Below are 15,681 nucleotides of genomic sequence, written 5' to 3'. Positions count from 1 at the left end.
GGAGGGGGAGGAGGAGGAGGAGAGAAAACGAGACTAAATAGACTTACCTGGTAGGTGTCTGAGGCAGAAGCCATTGGTTTGGTTTCTCTTCTTTCCAGTTCACCGGCGACACAAACTGCTGTTTTGTAGTTTTTTTTCAAATATTATATAGACGAAAAAAGCTCGCTCGCACTTATTGAAGTACAGACTGAGTCCTTCTATCTGGACTTCAGAAGCAGAAGGGAGGGACTGTAGCGAATGACAGCCGAAATGTCGTACAGCACCACTTCCCTAGTTACTTCAGGAGCGCTGCTAATAATACCAATAATTATTATCATTATTACCCCTAGACGCCGATGCTGCTCCTTGACTTCTTCTTCTTCTTCATGAGTAAAGGAAAGAGACAAGATGGATATAAACCATCCTCAAACCTGCATCGAATGTCTGGCAACAGAGTTCTTAAGTTCAGTGTGTTCGAGTCATGTGCAGCAGTGGGGAATTTCCGATGTCGTGTCACGTCCTATGTTGCACAGGAAGGAGAAGAAGGAGAAGGAGAGGGAGAAGATGAAGAAGAAGTCAAAACAAGAAGAAGAGAGACATTGTATACCAGAACAAGCAGATGTTTCCTCTGGGTTGTCTGTTGCTTCCTTCTGCTTCTTCAAAGGAAATGCATGTATGGCCTACACACACACACACACACACACACACACACAGAGTAAATAGAAGCTCAAATAAAGAGAAAGAAAAAAAAAAAAAAATATAGACGTTCCAAAAGAGTCTAAAAAAGAAAAGGGTTCTTCCCTGCAAAACAATGACAGACTTCAAAATAAATTGATTAAGAGAGAAAAAATTTCCCAAGGCCGACGTTTACGTTCCCAGGTAACTGAGAGGGAAATCCCCCTACGGCCATGAGGCTCTCACCGGTCCCCCCACCCCCACCCACAACTGTTTTGGTCCGTTCTGCTGGGAAATCCAAACCCCGGGTCAAATACTGGAGGCATTCTCGAGTTATGGAAGCCTGAATCATGTGAAAAAGGAGATGGACACTCCATGGGGAGGTTCGGACCTCATAAGATTTCTTTGGCTGGATAAAAAATTTGGGGATGTTTTTTGTGTGTATATATGGATGGATGGATGGGGGAATACTGGGGTGGGGGAAAGGAACTCTCTCTCTCTCTCTCAGACCAAGTAACAAAACAGCATAGTCATTGTCGTAATGAAGATGAATGATTGAGGAATTCAACTCCATAACCAAAGAAGAACTCGGCCTAGAGACGCCCCCAGAGAGACGAGAGAGAGAGACGAGACTTGAGAGAGAGAGAGAGAGAGCATCACATTCTCGACCTTGAGGCCCGAGGGAACAAAGGTTCTTTTCCCTCTGCTCTTCCACCTCCCCATGACGTCATCCCCTCCACTCATCTCGTGAGTAAATCGTAGTAAACAGAAGAGTTTGCTAGTTTGTGTTTTTTATTGCCACTTGACTCAATCTGTCATTCATAAAGGTTTCTAGCATTTCTGACGCTATATCACCTTTGAGAAAGACGAGAAGTGAAAGTTAATGAAAATAGAACGTGAAATCATGCGACTGAAAATGAATGAAAGACATAGAGGAGTAGTCAGGTAAACACAACCAAGTGACTGACCCTCTCCAGCCATCGCAGCGACAGGTGACACGTCCTCACCCGTCGGCCCCAACCGACCCAGTCACATAATCACAGGGCACAGGCAGGTCACAGGGTGACAGGGCAGGTGACAGTGACCACAAGTGCTCGGCTCCACTCCACCTTCCTTCTCCCCATAGATACGGAACTCGGTAACCACACACAGGCTCTCTCTCTCTCGCTGAAGTGTTGCAAAGAGAAGCACTGGCCCTCCTGCCTTATCTTATATTTCAGGAATTGCAATATTTAGGGGTTGCTGAAAGACCAAAAAGGAAGAAAAATTATTTGTGGAAAAATAAACAAAGACCCCTTTGTATCTAGTGCAGTGAACACTAGGCCTACTTACTAACAAAGTTCTTCCCCTTTTCTTCTTTCTCCATCCGCCGTCGAAATAAGTCCCCCACTTTGTTTAGAAGAATCATTTTAGTAGTCTTAATGCCAATCATCACACCAATGTCTTACTCATGTCTATAGCCATGCTCTGTGAGAAAACGAGTTAAAATATTTTGTTTTTTTTTTTTAAACACCAGTGTTCAGCATAACAATAAGGCATATATAGAGGATGATATATATATATATATATAATATATATAGATTATATAGATGAGATATAATAGAGATATAGATAGAGAGATATATAGGTATGGATATATATATAGAGAGAGAGATATTTATATATATCATGATGATATAGAGATAGAGATTATATATAGATATGATATAGATAGATAGAGGATATATATATATAGATAGTAGTATATATAGAAGATATATATATGAGAGATATATTAGAGAGATATATATAGATAGATATATATAGATACATATATAGATATATATCTATATATATATATATATAGATGGAGATATATAGATAGATGCATATATATATATATATATAGAGATATACATATATAGATATATATCTATATATGATATATATATATAAGATTACATATATATAGATATAGATACATATATAGATATATATATATATATAGATAGAGATATCTATATATGCATATATATATATGTATATATAGATATAGAGATATATATATGTAGGATATATATATAGAGTATATATATATATAATAGAATATATATATATATATATGATATATATAGTATAACTATAGATAGATATGATATATATTATATAGAGATATATAATATATATAGATATGGATATATATATATGATATATGATATATATATAGTATATATATATATATATTATAGATATATGATATATATATATATATATATATATAGATAATTTATATATATATATCTATATATATATATATATAGATATATATATATAGATATCATAGATATACACTATATAGATAGATGGAGAAAGATATCTACATATGCATATTAGAAGATATATGTAATATAGTAAGATAGATTCGAATTAGAGATAGATATAAGATAGATATAGGATAGAGTCTAGATATAGAGATAGATATATAGCGAAGAGTAGAGAAATAGAGTATATAAGAGAATAATATGATATATATAAATAATAAATTATAATAATAGAGATAATAGTATGATTATATATTACAAATATAGATATATATATATATATAGTATATATATATTATTATATTATAATATGCATTATATTTATAATTAGAAGATTATTATATATTTATAATATTATGAAGAATATTAGTGTAGAATATGTCTGTATTATATATATTATTAAGAAGATAGATATATATTATATATATATATAATTATAAACTAGATAATTAATTAGATATATATAGATAATAATACTACTAATATATATAGTATAATATATATAGATTAATATATAGATATAGATATATATTATAAATTATAATAGGTCATATTAGATATTAGAGATTATATATAAATATAGATACATACGTATATAAATGGGTCATTATAATTATATAATATATATACTATCTATAATAATATATATATATATATATTATTCATCTTGCACAGTTTAGTATAGAGTAGGTCTATGATCCGTCAAAGCAGAATAGGCCCTTAATTAAACCTACAGTTCTGTAGCCATGTAAGAGTCCAATCTTCCATTCTTGTTGGGAACAAAATATTTTATTTATACAATGAAAATTGAAACATCATTGAAATTATCGTCAACGAATAAGTTTTTTTATCTAATTATTTATTCATGTATTTATCTCTCTATTTACGTGTTTACTTAATTATAATTAGGGATAATGAACAGAGATAAATTTATAACTAGTCAGGGACCAGAAAAACTTTTTTTTTTTTCTTATAGAGTATGTTCGTCGATATTAGAAAATACACCTGTTCTCTCTCTCTTTCTCTCTCTCTCTCAATAGCAGTGAGTTCCTCAGATTGCTAAAGTTGATAATTTAATAATAATGTTTACACATTTGATGGATTCGTATTCAAGATTTACGTTATGTACTGAACTTCTGTTGGTCGGAAACTGAATATGAGCTGTTGTTTTGCATCAAGAGTGGCTCATATGGAAGCAGAATTGCAATATATTGCAACTGGGTCCTAGCACACTCTTCCTTGAGCTTGATAACAGGCAATATTTTAAGTCTTAATCATGAGCAGGCTTGCAAAATTACAATTTGTATATTGCAGCCATTGCAAATGATTCCAAAACTAAAGGAGATAAGAGTTTTAATATTGCTGTTCTCTAATACCTCTCGAATATTTATCTCTGCTGTTCTTCTTTAAAACTGGAATGCTTCCCCAGCTGGATGCCTCGACTTGCAGCGCTCTGCTTACCCAACCAACCCTCTGTTAAAAAGCCTCTGTCAGCCCTGTCTAAGAGCCAGAGTCGTCAATGGCAATATTTTACTCTGTACGTTGTCTGTGAAGTTATTATTCAAGCTATGGCGCTCATTCCGGTGTCATGTTGAGCGGAATACATGTGCCTTATTCTGGTATATTCAAAAGCAGCATATAAACTAAATGCATAATGTCAGGACAAGTTAAAGTTGCCACAAAAATAAGAAGCAGTCGGAACATCTGGGGCTTCAGATCTGCGACCAGTGTTTGCAACTTGACCAATTCCGTTATGTGACAAATCATGTAGTCAACATTTTTGTTCTATGAAGTTACTATTGCCCGATAAACCTCAATATACCAATTGCTTTCTTTTCCGTCTGGAATGATCTCAAAAGACGAGCAGCTTCACAAACCCACTGTAAAATGTAATCTTAGACAAAAGAGGTCAACAGAATCTTGCAACTCCAAAGTGGGAGAGGACTAAGGTCTGTATCTCCCAGACGTTTCATTCTACGTGGTGGCCTTTACATTATTATTATTATTAATATTATTATTATTATTATTATTATTATTATTATAAGTAGTAGTATTAGTAGTATTTTCATGTGACATAACTCAAGCAGAAAAACAACAAAAATTGGTACATTTGGTAGGCAATCTCCTACTCTCTGCCTACCAACATAAAGCTGAAAATTCCTTTAACATTGATAGACTATCTGATAAATGTAAAAACAGCCATCCAAACTCCAATTACTGACACTGCAAGGTTGAAATAATCTGCTATACATCTCATTTAGATTTCACGAATGCAATATATTCCTTGAAACATCTGATAGCTACTAATTTTTATTGGTATTTATATTAATCCTTTTCAAAATAAGAAAAGGGCGAAGCTCACACGAGATGAGACCAAATTCAAATTCAAATAGTTTATTGACATAAAAATACATCAAATGGAATGCATAAGCACGCTTATATATGCAGCCCCTTCCAAGTACGACAAAAATCGATTTATCATATTGGTTACTTATTCCAAAACAACTTGGGAAACTTTTGAACTATCTTTTTCAGTTACATTGTTATTCATAAGGAAACAAACCATTTCAGATACACTAGTTATTGTTCTGCCTCTAAATTCTAGAAGTTCAAAACACTCCAACATATAATGCTCTAAAGTGTGAGAGAATGCCTCGCCACACAATCTACAAGGTTTGCTCTTGTCATCAACAAATTGCCAACAATAATTATAACCTAGCCTTAGTCTCATATTAAAGGTAGTATCAAGTTTAGATGAAGACTTGCCATAAGTTATACCAGCGGTTTCACTCACATAAAAGGTCACAAGTGCATCATACTAGCACTACCTTCTTCTAAAATTCTAACTGCATTTTCTGCTTCCCACACATTTTGTTTTTGTTTTATTCCTTTTCTAATTCTACTAAGGCTCATAAGACTCTCAATATCAACCGCTGGTCTTTGTGTTGCCTGTTTGGCTAAGTTGTTTGTCAGCAACTTCTTTCAGTGGAATACCAATATGAGAAGGGATCCAATAACATTTAACAAAAAAGTCCCTTCTCTTTAAGATCACAAATCAACATCTTGCAGTGAATAACAATATCATTATTAGTAGGAGTTTTACTGTTCAGAGCAAATAATGCACTCTGAGTTTCAACGAAAACAAATATATTTTTACTTTTAATGCCACCACTTAAATTTAATCCCTCGAGGATGGCATGCAACTCAGCTGCCGTAGAGGAAGCATTATCCTCAATCCTCTTAGAAATCACTTCATCAACACTATACTCTGTTTTTTTCCATCTGTCCATCCGCCTGTGGTGTTTTCGCATGGTAACACTGCGTCCCAGTCTTTAAATAGTTACGCTATGTGTAAGTTTTAGGTAAATAAAAGGATATCTGCGTGTACATTTGCAACTGAAAAGTGTTTTAATAATTTACTGTATGCTAATTACACCGTTAATATTCGAAATAGGATATTATTTAAAGCCCGGGACGCCGTGTTACCATGCGCAAACACCTCAGGCGGATGGACAGATGGAAAAAAACAGAGTATAGTCATTGTCATAATACTCCCTAATATTAGATGACCCCACAGCTAACTTTATTATCATTGACTGAACCATCACAATACATATGAATGAAGTTACATTTGGACAAAGAATTTATTTTACCAAGAAAGCATTTTCTTAATTCCAACAAGTTATATTCACTTTTCTTATAACCCATTTTAGTTATAGTACAAATATCTAATCTTCTGCATTGCCATGGTTTAGGAACAATTGGGTTTTCTATTTTGACACAGTAAAATATTGGTCATCCCTGACCAATATTCTGTACAGTTTCCTAAAATGAGCAGACATAGTATCAACACCAATTTTCACAATTTTTTCTCCTCTCCTTCTTATGCTTCTGACAACAGCAACGGAAAATATTTCATGAATAATTCCATCAATGATGCTAGGAAGGTTCAACTCTAACCTCATGATCTCAATACGTGTACTCATTGGGCACCCTAGTATAATATGCACAGCTTGATTTTGAATAATTTCCAATTTATACAGCTCTTTCTCAGAGTAACATATCAATACAGGTGCTGCATAGTCAATAATCGAGCGAACAGTACTAATTAATGTACATCATCCGTAAAACCGGTATACCAGCACCATTGCCTCGATTGGCCAATACTTGCAAAGGTTTCAGTCTTGACATACAAATATTTTTCACATAATTAAGCTCATCCAAACTTTTATAGAAACCAATATACATGCCAAGATACTTATATGTAGTACACAGGCATAAGTATACATATGTACACAATGTACTATAAACTGTTCTGCTGCATCAAATGAGCAAGACCCAGAGAGAAAGATTTTGTACTTACTATTTCTGTGAACTATAAATTTCCTTAGGACAAAAATCTTGCAGAAACCGTAATAACCAAGGGACTTCTTCTACTTCAGTCATTTAAAATGGACCACAACTTTAGCACTGAGTTAAATGAGTGTCCTGCTTCTTGTGTTTACAAACATATTTGAAATGGATAGAAATCAAGTACTACTATAAAATAAAAGCATTGTTTTAAACATCAAACCTGTGATGACAATAAAACACTTGACTGCAGCTTCCCAAGCTTTACTCAACTTAAACCATTACTACAGTCTGAAACAAATACAAATTCCTTCCTTAAAAATCTAGTACAGTATATTTGTAATAGTTACATTTTTAATACAGATAAATTCCATATCTGTAAATAAACCCACGACCTAAAGGGTCATTGGCGAATTAGGAGTGTCACTACGTAACCATAAACAAGACGTGAAAACTAGACCATGCTATGCAATGCTTGCAGTAGCCTGGTTTGCGTTTGCATGTCGAATCATTTTCTGAATTTGAAAAACAAAGCACAACACCTTCTATGGGAAGCGGTACCTATTCACCCATAGCGGAAGCGCATGACTTCCGAGGCCGCAGGGCTACGTGTTCATTTTGTTCTAATTATGATAAATCGCTGAGATAGCTAGTGTTCCGCTATCGACGCGATGCTCCTATATTTTTTAGTTCACTTCAGATTACTCAACGGAGCGGTCATCTGACCAAACCATCTCTATACTCCAGTGATGGAGCAGCTAAGAAATAAAGTTGTTAAAATTGTACTCCATCCGTTTGAGTCTTCTCCCTTATTCTAAAGAAAAACCAACTCTACTAGATATCACTCAGACAAGAAGGGAAAGTAGAACCAACAATGCTTACGAACAACAGTCGTAAGAAAAGACATACTAACTGTCGCTGTCTTATATCATTATACTAAGTGGACAAGCGGGAGTTACATACTGGTGGCAGCGGTGGGATCTACAATTACAAAGGAACCATATACGTCTGCCGAAGAAACGGAATCATCGAACACCAGCTATAAATCAGTAATAAACTGAGAAAACAGGATCTTCAATCAACAAGCAACTGTAAACATCCTACGAATACGAAGAAATGTCCTTCATCGAGATAAATTTGAGCATCAACATCGACGTTTAGTGAACGACTTTCTTCACATATCTTCAAGAATCGAACCGGACGTGAAGCAGCATCGGATCATCAACGGGAAGAGAAGCAATCATCACGACAACAACACTTCTTCCTGCAACGCAAGAGAGAGAGAGAGAGAGAGAATGTGACATCATCACGACAACAACACTTCTTCCTGCAACGCGAGAGAGAGAGAGAGGCTGTGACGTCATCGGAACGTCAACATTCTTTCCGCATATATACCAAAGCTAAGTACATCCTTTATCCATTCAGGTTTCCTATCCAGTGAAGTGTTTTTACATCACGAGTCAATCGTTCCAGTAAATTACCTGGGGTGAGTTATACGCAATCTTTTAATCTTCATTCATTACAGGAATCAATCTTCAACCACGAATTCTCGCCCGCAGAATCTTTTTTTTTTTTTCTCGTTGTTGCTAATCCCTTTTTCTTCCAGGAGTTCTCCGGAAAATATCTTTATCACATTATTTGTATTAATATTATCATTTTGGGGGTCTTTCTTATTATTTGCAACACATTTTTATTTTATATTGCATATGCGTTTACGCAGTGGTCGTGTGTACTCTTATAGATACTTTGATAGGATCGCAAGGAATCGTAGTGATAAGAAAAAAGTAAAAGTTAACATGGCAACTACTGTGGCTGGCTCTTCCGCACCGGGTAACCCCAATCCCGTGGTTACTCTCGTCAGTGCGAGGTCAGCAATAGTCCCTTTTCAAGGTCGGGTCAATGGGTTCCTGCCTCAAAACGTTGAGTCATGGATCTCATCAGTAGACGCTCATTTAAATGCAAAAGGCATTACAATTACAGCTTTTGGCTTCCTGTAATTGTACCCATCTGTACAATTACAGGAAGCCAAAAGCTTCATAGACTTTGCTAAAGGAGATGCAAGTGCATATCTTAGAGGAGTCTCTTTCCAAGAGGCGGTTAAATGGGACGATTTCAAAGTTAGGCTACGTGCTATAAATGGCGGTGAAGAGGCTTTAGACGTAGTGCTGGCTTTAAGGAACATCCTTAACCAAGCCTCTATGACTCAGCTTAATGTTGTGGAACGGGCGGCAGTAATTGCCGACCGGCTAAATGAATATCAGGATAACTTAAGTAACTCCACGTGGGTTACATGATCCAATATCGCCATGAAAGATTTCATACGGTTGATATATCTGACTTGTATGACAGTCATGTTGCCTGAAGCTTTAGTGCGGTGTTTTGACAAAAAGCTAACGCCCGCCAGTACGGAACTAGATGTGTATAAACAGGTCAAAAAACACATGTCTAAATGTACTGACCTTGATCCCTTGCTTACTCAAGTTTTTGCAAAAAATGAGAATAAGCCCAAATAAGTAAACGTGGTTAATAATAATCAAGCAGCAGGGATGACTTGTTACAATTGCAAAAGGCCAGGTCACATGATTTCAGACTGTTGGACGCGTTTTTGTTCAATTCATAACAGTTCCACTCATTCATATAATCGTTGCTTCTCGCGGAATCAACAGCAGAATCCTAAAAACACGCAAACAGTTGCCAATGAAAGCAAAAAGAAGAATCCTCAGTACTTTAAAAAGAAGCAGGCGAACAGCAATGCTGTTCAACAGCAGAAACAAACAAATCGTGCTTCAAGTAACTCTGTTCCTGGGCCGTCTAGCCAGAACTCGCAAGGTCAGACGAATTTTCCGAGTGTGCAAAACAAAGCAAATACTACGTAGTAAGCTCCAAAGGGGGAGAGGACGATGTTGGGTCATTCATAACATCTTTTGTATCAAATAATCAATTTAATCATTTACCAGATCATTGTGAGGCAATCGATTTTCCTATGAAACACACGGTCGAATCCAAAAAATCAGTGCAGGTTCCCGTAGATTTGCAACAAATTCACGCAATTATAAGTCAAGATGTGTTACGCTCAACCTTACACGCAGTAAATTTAGAACACAAGTCCTTCACATTATTTTTTTATTCTGGTAGTCCATGTAATATCATGGATTTGCGGACTCACCATTTGTTGTTTTCAAACTTAAATATAGAGAAGTCCGGAATAAGACTCTCGGGTATAGGAAATAATGAATTAAATGTGGAAGGAGTAACTCATGTCCAGTACAAGGTCAGTAAGCGTATGTTTTCCGATACCTTTATCGTTATACAAAACATTGATATGTATCCCGCTGTAATTATAGGATACCCGTCTATGGGCACTCAAAACATTACCTTAGCCCCTGCCAAACACGGCGTGTATATCAAAGGAAAATTCTACAAGTCTTCTAACACCTTAAAATCAGTTTTGGACAACAAGGAGATAACAAATAGAATAGTAACGTACGTTGAAGAACCAATCACTTGTCTCATGAATCAAGAATTAATCCATGCGACCCAACAGAGTTCTCGCTCACCCGTAATATCAGCTTGCACGCAAACTCTCGAGCCGAACGTAACTTCGAATATATTAGTGCATGTAAAGAAAACCTTGCCGGGATCTGAAATGTTAATCCTTTCCGACACTCTGAAAACTCATGGATTGTCCGCCACACAAGCCATTTATACAGTCGGCTCACAACAACAATGTAACATTGAAGTCTGTAATCATTTGAATACCACTTTAGTAATTCACAAAAATCAGCATATCTTGGATGTGGAAGTTTATAAACATCGCATTCTTACCGTCGCTGAGATCAATCACGCTCAATCAGTTGCGGATGAATCCCTTTTGCAATCTATAAAAAATAAAATCAATAAACATTCAAGAGGAGGAAATTCAGCAGAAATTTCTTGATCTTTTAACCGATTATCATGATGTTTTTTCCACTACGGATGGATCCTTAGGAAAAATGGATGTCATAGAACACCAAATAAGGTTAAAAGACAAGCAGAAAGTTATCTATGTACCTTCGTACAGACTCCCTATGAAATTCCAGAATGAGATTAATGATGAAGTAGGTAAAATGCTAGAAGAAGGAGTCATTAGGAAATCGAACAGCCCTTATAATTTTCCGTTAATAGTCGTACCAAAAAAAGATCGAACTTGGCGTATCTGTATAGACTTCCGTCGCTTAAATGAGGAAACGATCCCTGATCAATTCCCAGTGCCATGCACTGACGATATTTTATCTTTACTAGGCCAGAACAAATATTTTACCAGTTTGGACTTACTTAAAGGCTATCACCAGATACCACTGGAGGAAGAGAGTATCCCATACACTGCCTTCAGCACAGCCAGGGGACATTATGAATTTTTGCGTATGCCTTTTGGTTTACGTTGTGCTCCCAAAACATTTACTAGAATGATCAACATAGTGTTTGGAGACTTGTTAGGGGATATCTTACATGCCTATATGGACGACCTTGTAATCTTTTCTAATACCTTAGAAGAACATCTACGTAAATTAGACCTAGTGCTAGAAAGACTAAGACAGCATAACCTAAGGGTAAAGATAAGTAAGTGTGAATTTTTCAAAACAGAACTAGTCTATTTAGGTTTCACGGTGTCTAGTCAAGGTCTTAAAGTAGTCCACGACAAGGTATCGGCTATCCGTAACTTTCCGATACCTACTAACGTCAAGGGAATACAGCAATTTCTGGGGTGTAGTGGCTATTATAGGCGTTTTATACACTACTCCTCAATCATAGCCGCTCCCCTAATCGATCTTATAAAGAAGGGCGTAGATTTCATATGGTCTGAGAAACACAGGCGTTTGACACCTTGAAAGATGAACTGTGTAGTTCTCCTATCTTAAAATTTCCTGACTTCGGTAAGGAATTCTTTATTGCAACAGACGCCTCAGACCTAGGAGTAGGTGGGGTATTGCTTCAGCAATATGACAAACAGTTTTTCCTTATAGCTTTTTATTCACATAAACTGAGACCTTCCGAAAGTAAATATGCAGTAATAGACAAGGAAGGGCTCGCTATTGTTAATTCACTAGTGCATTTTAAGTTCATAATATACGGTTATCCCGTCAAGGTTCTCACTGATCATAAGCCCCTAACCGACTTCCTTAAAGGCTTTAGTCACAGCCCCAAACGAACTCGGTGGCATAGGATCATCCAAGACTTTGGCGCGAGGATCGGGTATTTACCTGGGAAAGCAAATATCATTGCTGACGCATTATCACGCAACCCCGCGTCATCTTGTACGGAGCCATTAGCTGAATTAATAGATATATCAACATCCATGCCTATTGTTAAAAAATATCTGAACCAGAAGATCTGGGCTGGAGTGCTGAACTAATACAGACTGAACAAAGAAAAGATCAGCAATTAGAAAAAATCATAAACGCTTTAAACGGAAATCCTAAGGAAAAGGAATATATAAAGTATAAGCTGCAGAATTATATAATCATGGATAATATTCTGTGTAGATCCGTGACGAGGAAAACCCGCAACACACCACAGGCGAGTACCGACCAGGTAGTGGTACTAATCTCACTTATACCCACTGTCTTAAATTGGTTGCATGCAAATCCATTGCATGGCCACCCAGTTTCTGAGACATTGCATGTCACAGAAAGCCAAATCCTTATTTTATTGGCATACGATGCTTACAGATATAAAAAAGCACATAGCTAATTGTCGCACTCGTCAGGAAAACAAAGGGCACACGAAGACACCTGTCAGCCTAGGGGCTTATCCCGTGCCCAATCAACCCTTTGAAAGAGTACACTTAGATTTATTAACAGGGTTTTACGAGTCAGACAGAGGAAATAAGCACCTCCTAGTAATCATAGATGCCTTGACTCAATATACCGAACTGATAGCGCTTAAAACTAAAACCGCGGTCGAGTGCGCTAGGAAGTTTTACGAGTGCTACATTTATAAACATGGAATTCCACACATGATAATATCTGACTCAGGTGGAGAGTTCAATAATCATTTCCTTAACTCATTGTGTGAATTCCTTAGCATAAAGAAAATCAATACCATGATCTACCACCCAGAGTCTAATGGGCTAGTGGAAAGAGCAAATCGTAAGGTTTTAAACATATTAAGAGTTACATTAGGGGGAATGGACCCCTGGGATATTGCCATACCTGCGGTATTAAGCACTCTTAATCACTCATATCATGCATGTATTAAAATGTCGCCGCACGAGGCACTGTACGGTACCCCAGCTAGAACGCCTTTCCATGTATTAACGCCTACAACCAATTTATCAAATCCTCTAAAGGATGTTATGGATGCAAGCATAAGTCGATATAATATACTTAGTAAGAATCTAGAAGAATCACAAATCATAATGAAAATAAATCATGATAAAATAGCTAAGCCAACTAAAACATATACCGTGGGCAATAAGGTATACATACAAGTATATGTACACAAAGGACTCAATTACAAACTGACACCTAAGTATGAAGGCCAGTTTAACATTTTAGAAATATTAATGGCCAATAGATTTAGAGTTCAAAACGTATCCCAACCCACTGATAATAGAAACGTTCCATTGGCTCACATCAGAAACTAATAGAAGGGTAGAAGGAAGTGAGGGAAATTTTTGTATCTATGAAACTTGTATAATCACTTTATATATATATATATATATATATATATATATATATATATATATATATATTATATAATATATATATAATTGTATGTAAACATTTTTCTTAAACAGGAGTAATTACATATATTTTACTCATTGCAGGTTTCCAAAATGAAGCTTTTATTTTTAGGAGTGATACTGTTCATTCAGACATCTTTATCGTGTGGGAAGAGCGCTAAAACCAAAAATATAGATTTTACTCATGGCACCATTGTAGAAAGAACAGAAGACGTTTTCATTACCGCAAGCAATATAGTTATAGAAATAGATATGCAGGCGATTTTTCTCCCGGAGGATGACGTCATTAACCTAAAGAGTGACCTGTTGAGGTTTGCTGTTTCGTTGAATGAAATGCACCAACGTCATTTTCCTGCTAACCCAGAGAGTTCGCTAGCACAAACGCTAAGCGTCGCGGAAATGTTATCATACGACTTGCAAAATAAAACCGCCGAGGCAGAAGCTCTGGCTCGAGATCTGCTGATGTGGACTGTGCGGCACAATAACCTCGAACGACGCAACCCATTTATCTTTGCTGCATTAAACATCTTTGGATCTGTTGCAAGATTAGGCTTAGGAATTTCAAATCGTCTTAAAATAAATGATCAGAATAAGAGAATTGAGTTTTTGCAACATGAAAACGAATTAGCTTTGTCCGAACTGCGTAGCCAGTTATCCTCAATCAATCAAATAATGGTGAACGAACATTCTAGTAATATCGATCAGATTATGGAAGTGCAACACTTGCTGGCTATGTTAGCTTATTATAGTTTGAAAATAGATCATATCCGTACCAAAATTTCACATTTTATTGAGAAATCAAAAGACTATGTAGAAGCTATTACGCTAGCAACAAGGGGTGTTTTATCCTCACATCTTTTGCCAATTAAAGATCTGACTTTAACTTTGGAGAACGGACGGGAGAAACTAGGTTATGTTCCTTTATTAGACGCCCATAAGATAGAATTTTATTATAGCTTAATATCGGTAAGCGTTGAAAATTACAGGATCATGATTACCATTCCCTTTGATTCTTCTGATGCCTGGCAAGCATACAAAATAGCACTGTTCCCAACTTTCATGACGAATAACTCAAGCCCAGTAATATCCAATTTGACGGGACACGTATTGATTTCCCGATAGGGAATCATATACAGTCATTAAAGACTTAGATAAATTCACTCACTGTTCAGAAGCCATGAATAATAAAGTTTGTACAGCTGATTCCTTTGAATTCCATCCTATGTCAATGGATTCGTGCGAGTTTGGTATAGTGCTAAACGGTTCTCTCTCCCATACACACAAAGGTTGTCTGAAAAAACTTTATCCTTTTGACGATAATAAGTTCAATTTCAGACTGAACAACGGCTCGTGGATACGATACGACAAGGCTGGCTTCGAGGTGGCATGTCCGGACGGGTCCACGGCCCACTCCCAGGTTTTCGTTGCAGCCGACGGTTGTACCGGGACGTCCACGAACTACACGGTCCGAGGGGTTAACACTATCATCCGTGAACGGGCCTACTTTGAGAACTTCACATGGACAACTACTGTTATCCCATCACTACCTCTCCCATACAACGCGAAGGTGGCTCATCGTTTGACGCAACTAGCTGAGGTGGACCACACATCACCGACTTATGCAGGAGAAAATCTTTGTTTCTACGTATCACT

At 36.5% G+C, this 15,681-nt stretch overlaps 1 protein-coding gene across 2 annotated transcripts in view; it reads right to left on the bottom strand.

Moving 5' to 3' along the window:
• LOC135199298 (uncharacterized) overlaps window positions 1–15,681 on the bottom strand; it is a 367,793-nt gene that overhangs the window by 254,046 nt on the left and 98,066 nt on the right. The window contains exon 1 of one of the 2 annotated variants that reach the window (XM_064227209.1): window positions 48–444. The exons of the other annotated variant lie outside the window; for it this stretch is intronic. Coding sequence (XP_064083279.1) covers window positions 48–74 — 27 coding nt within the window. The 5' untranslated portion in view covers window positions 75–444. Of the gene's footprint in view, window positions 1–47; window positions 445–15,681 lie in introns of those variants that run through there. 2 annotated transcript variants of the gene reach the window in all.

The sequence above is a fragment of the Macrobrachium nipponense genome, chromosome 25, assembly GCF_015104395.2.
Source record: "Macrobrachium nipponense isolate FS-2020 chromosome 25, ASM1510439v2, whole genome shotgun sequence".
NCBI lineage: Eukaryota > Metazoa > Arthropoda > Malacostraca > Decapoda > Palaemonidae > Macrobrachium > Macrobrachium nipponense.
This window is presented reverse-complemented; position numbering and strand designations above follow the sequence as displayed.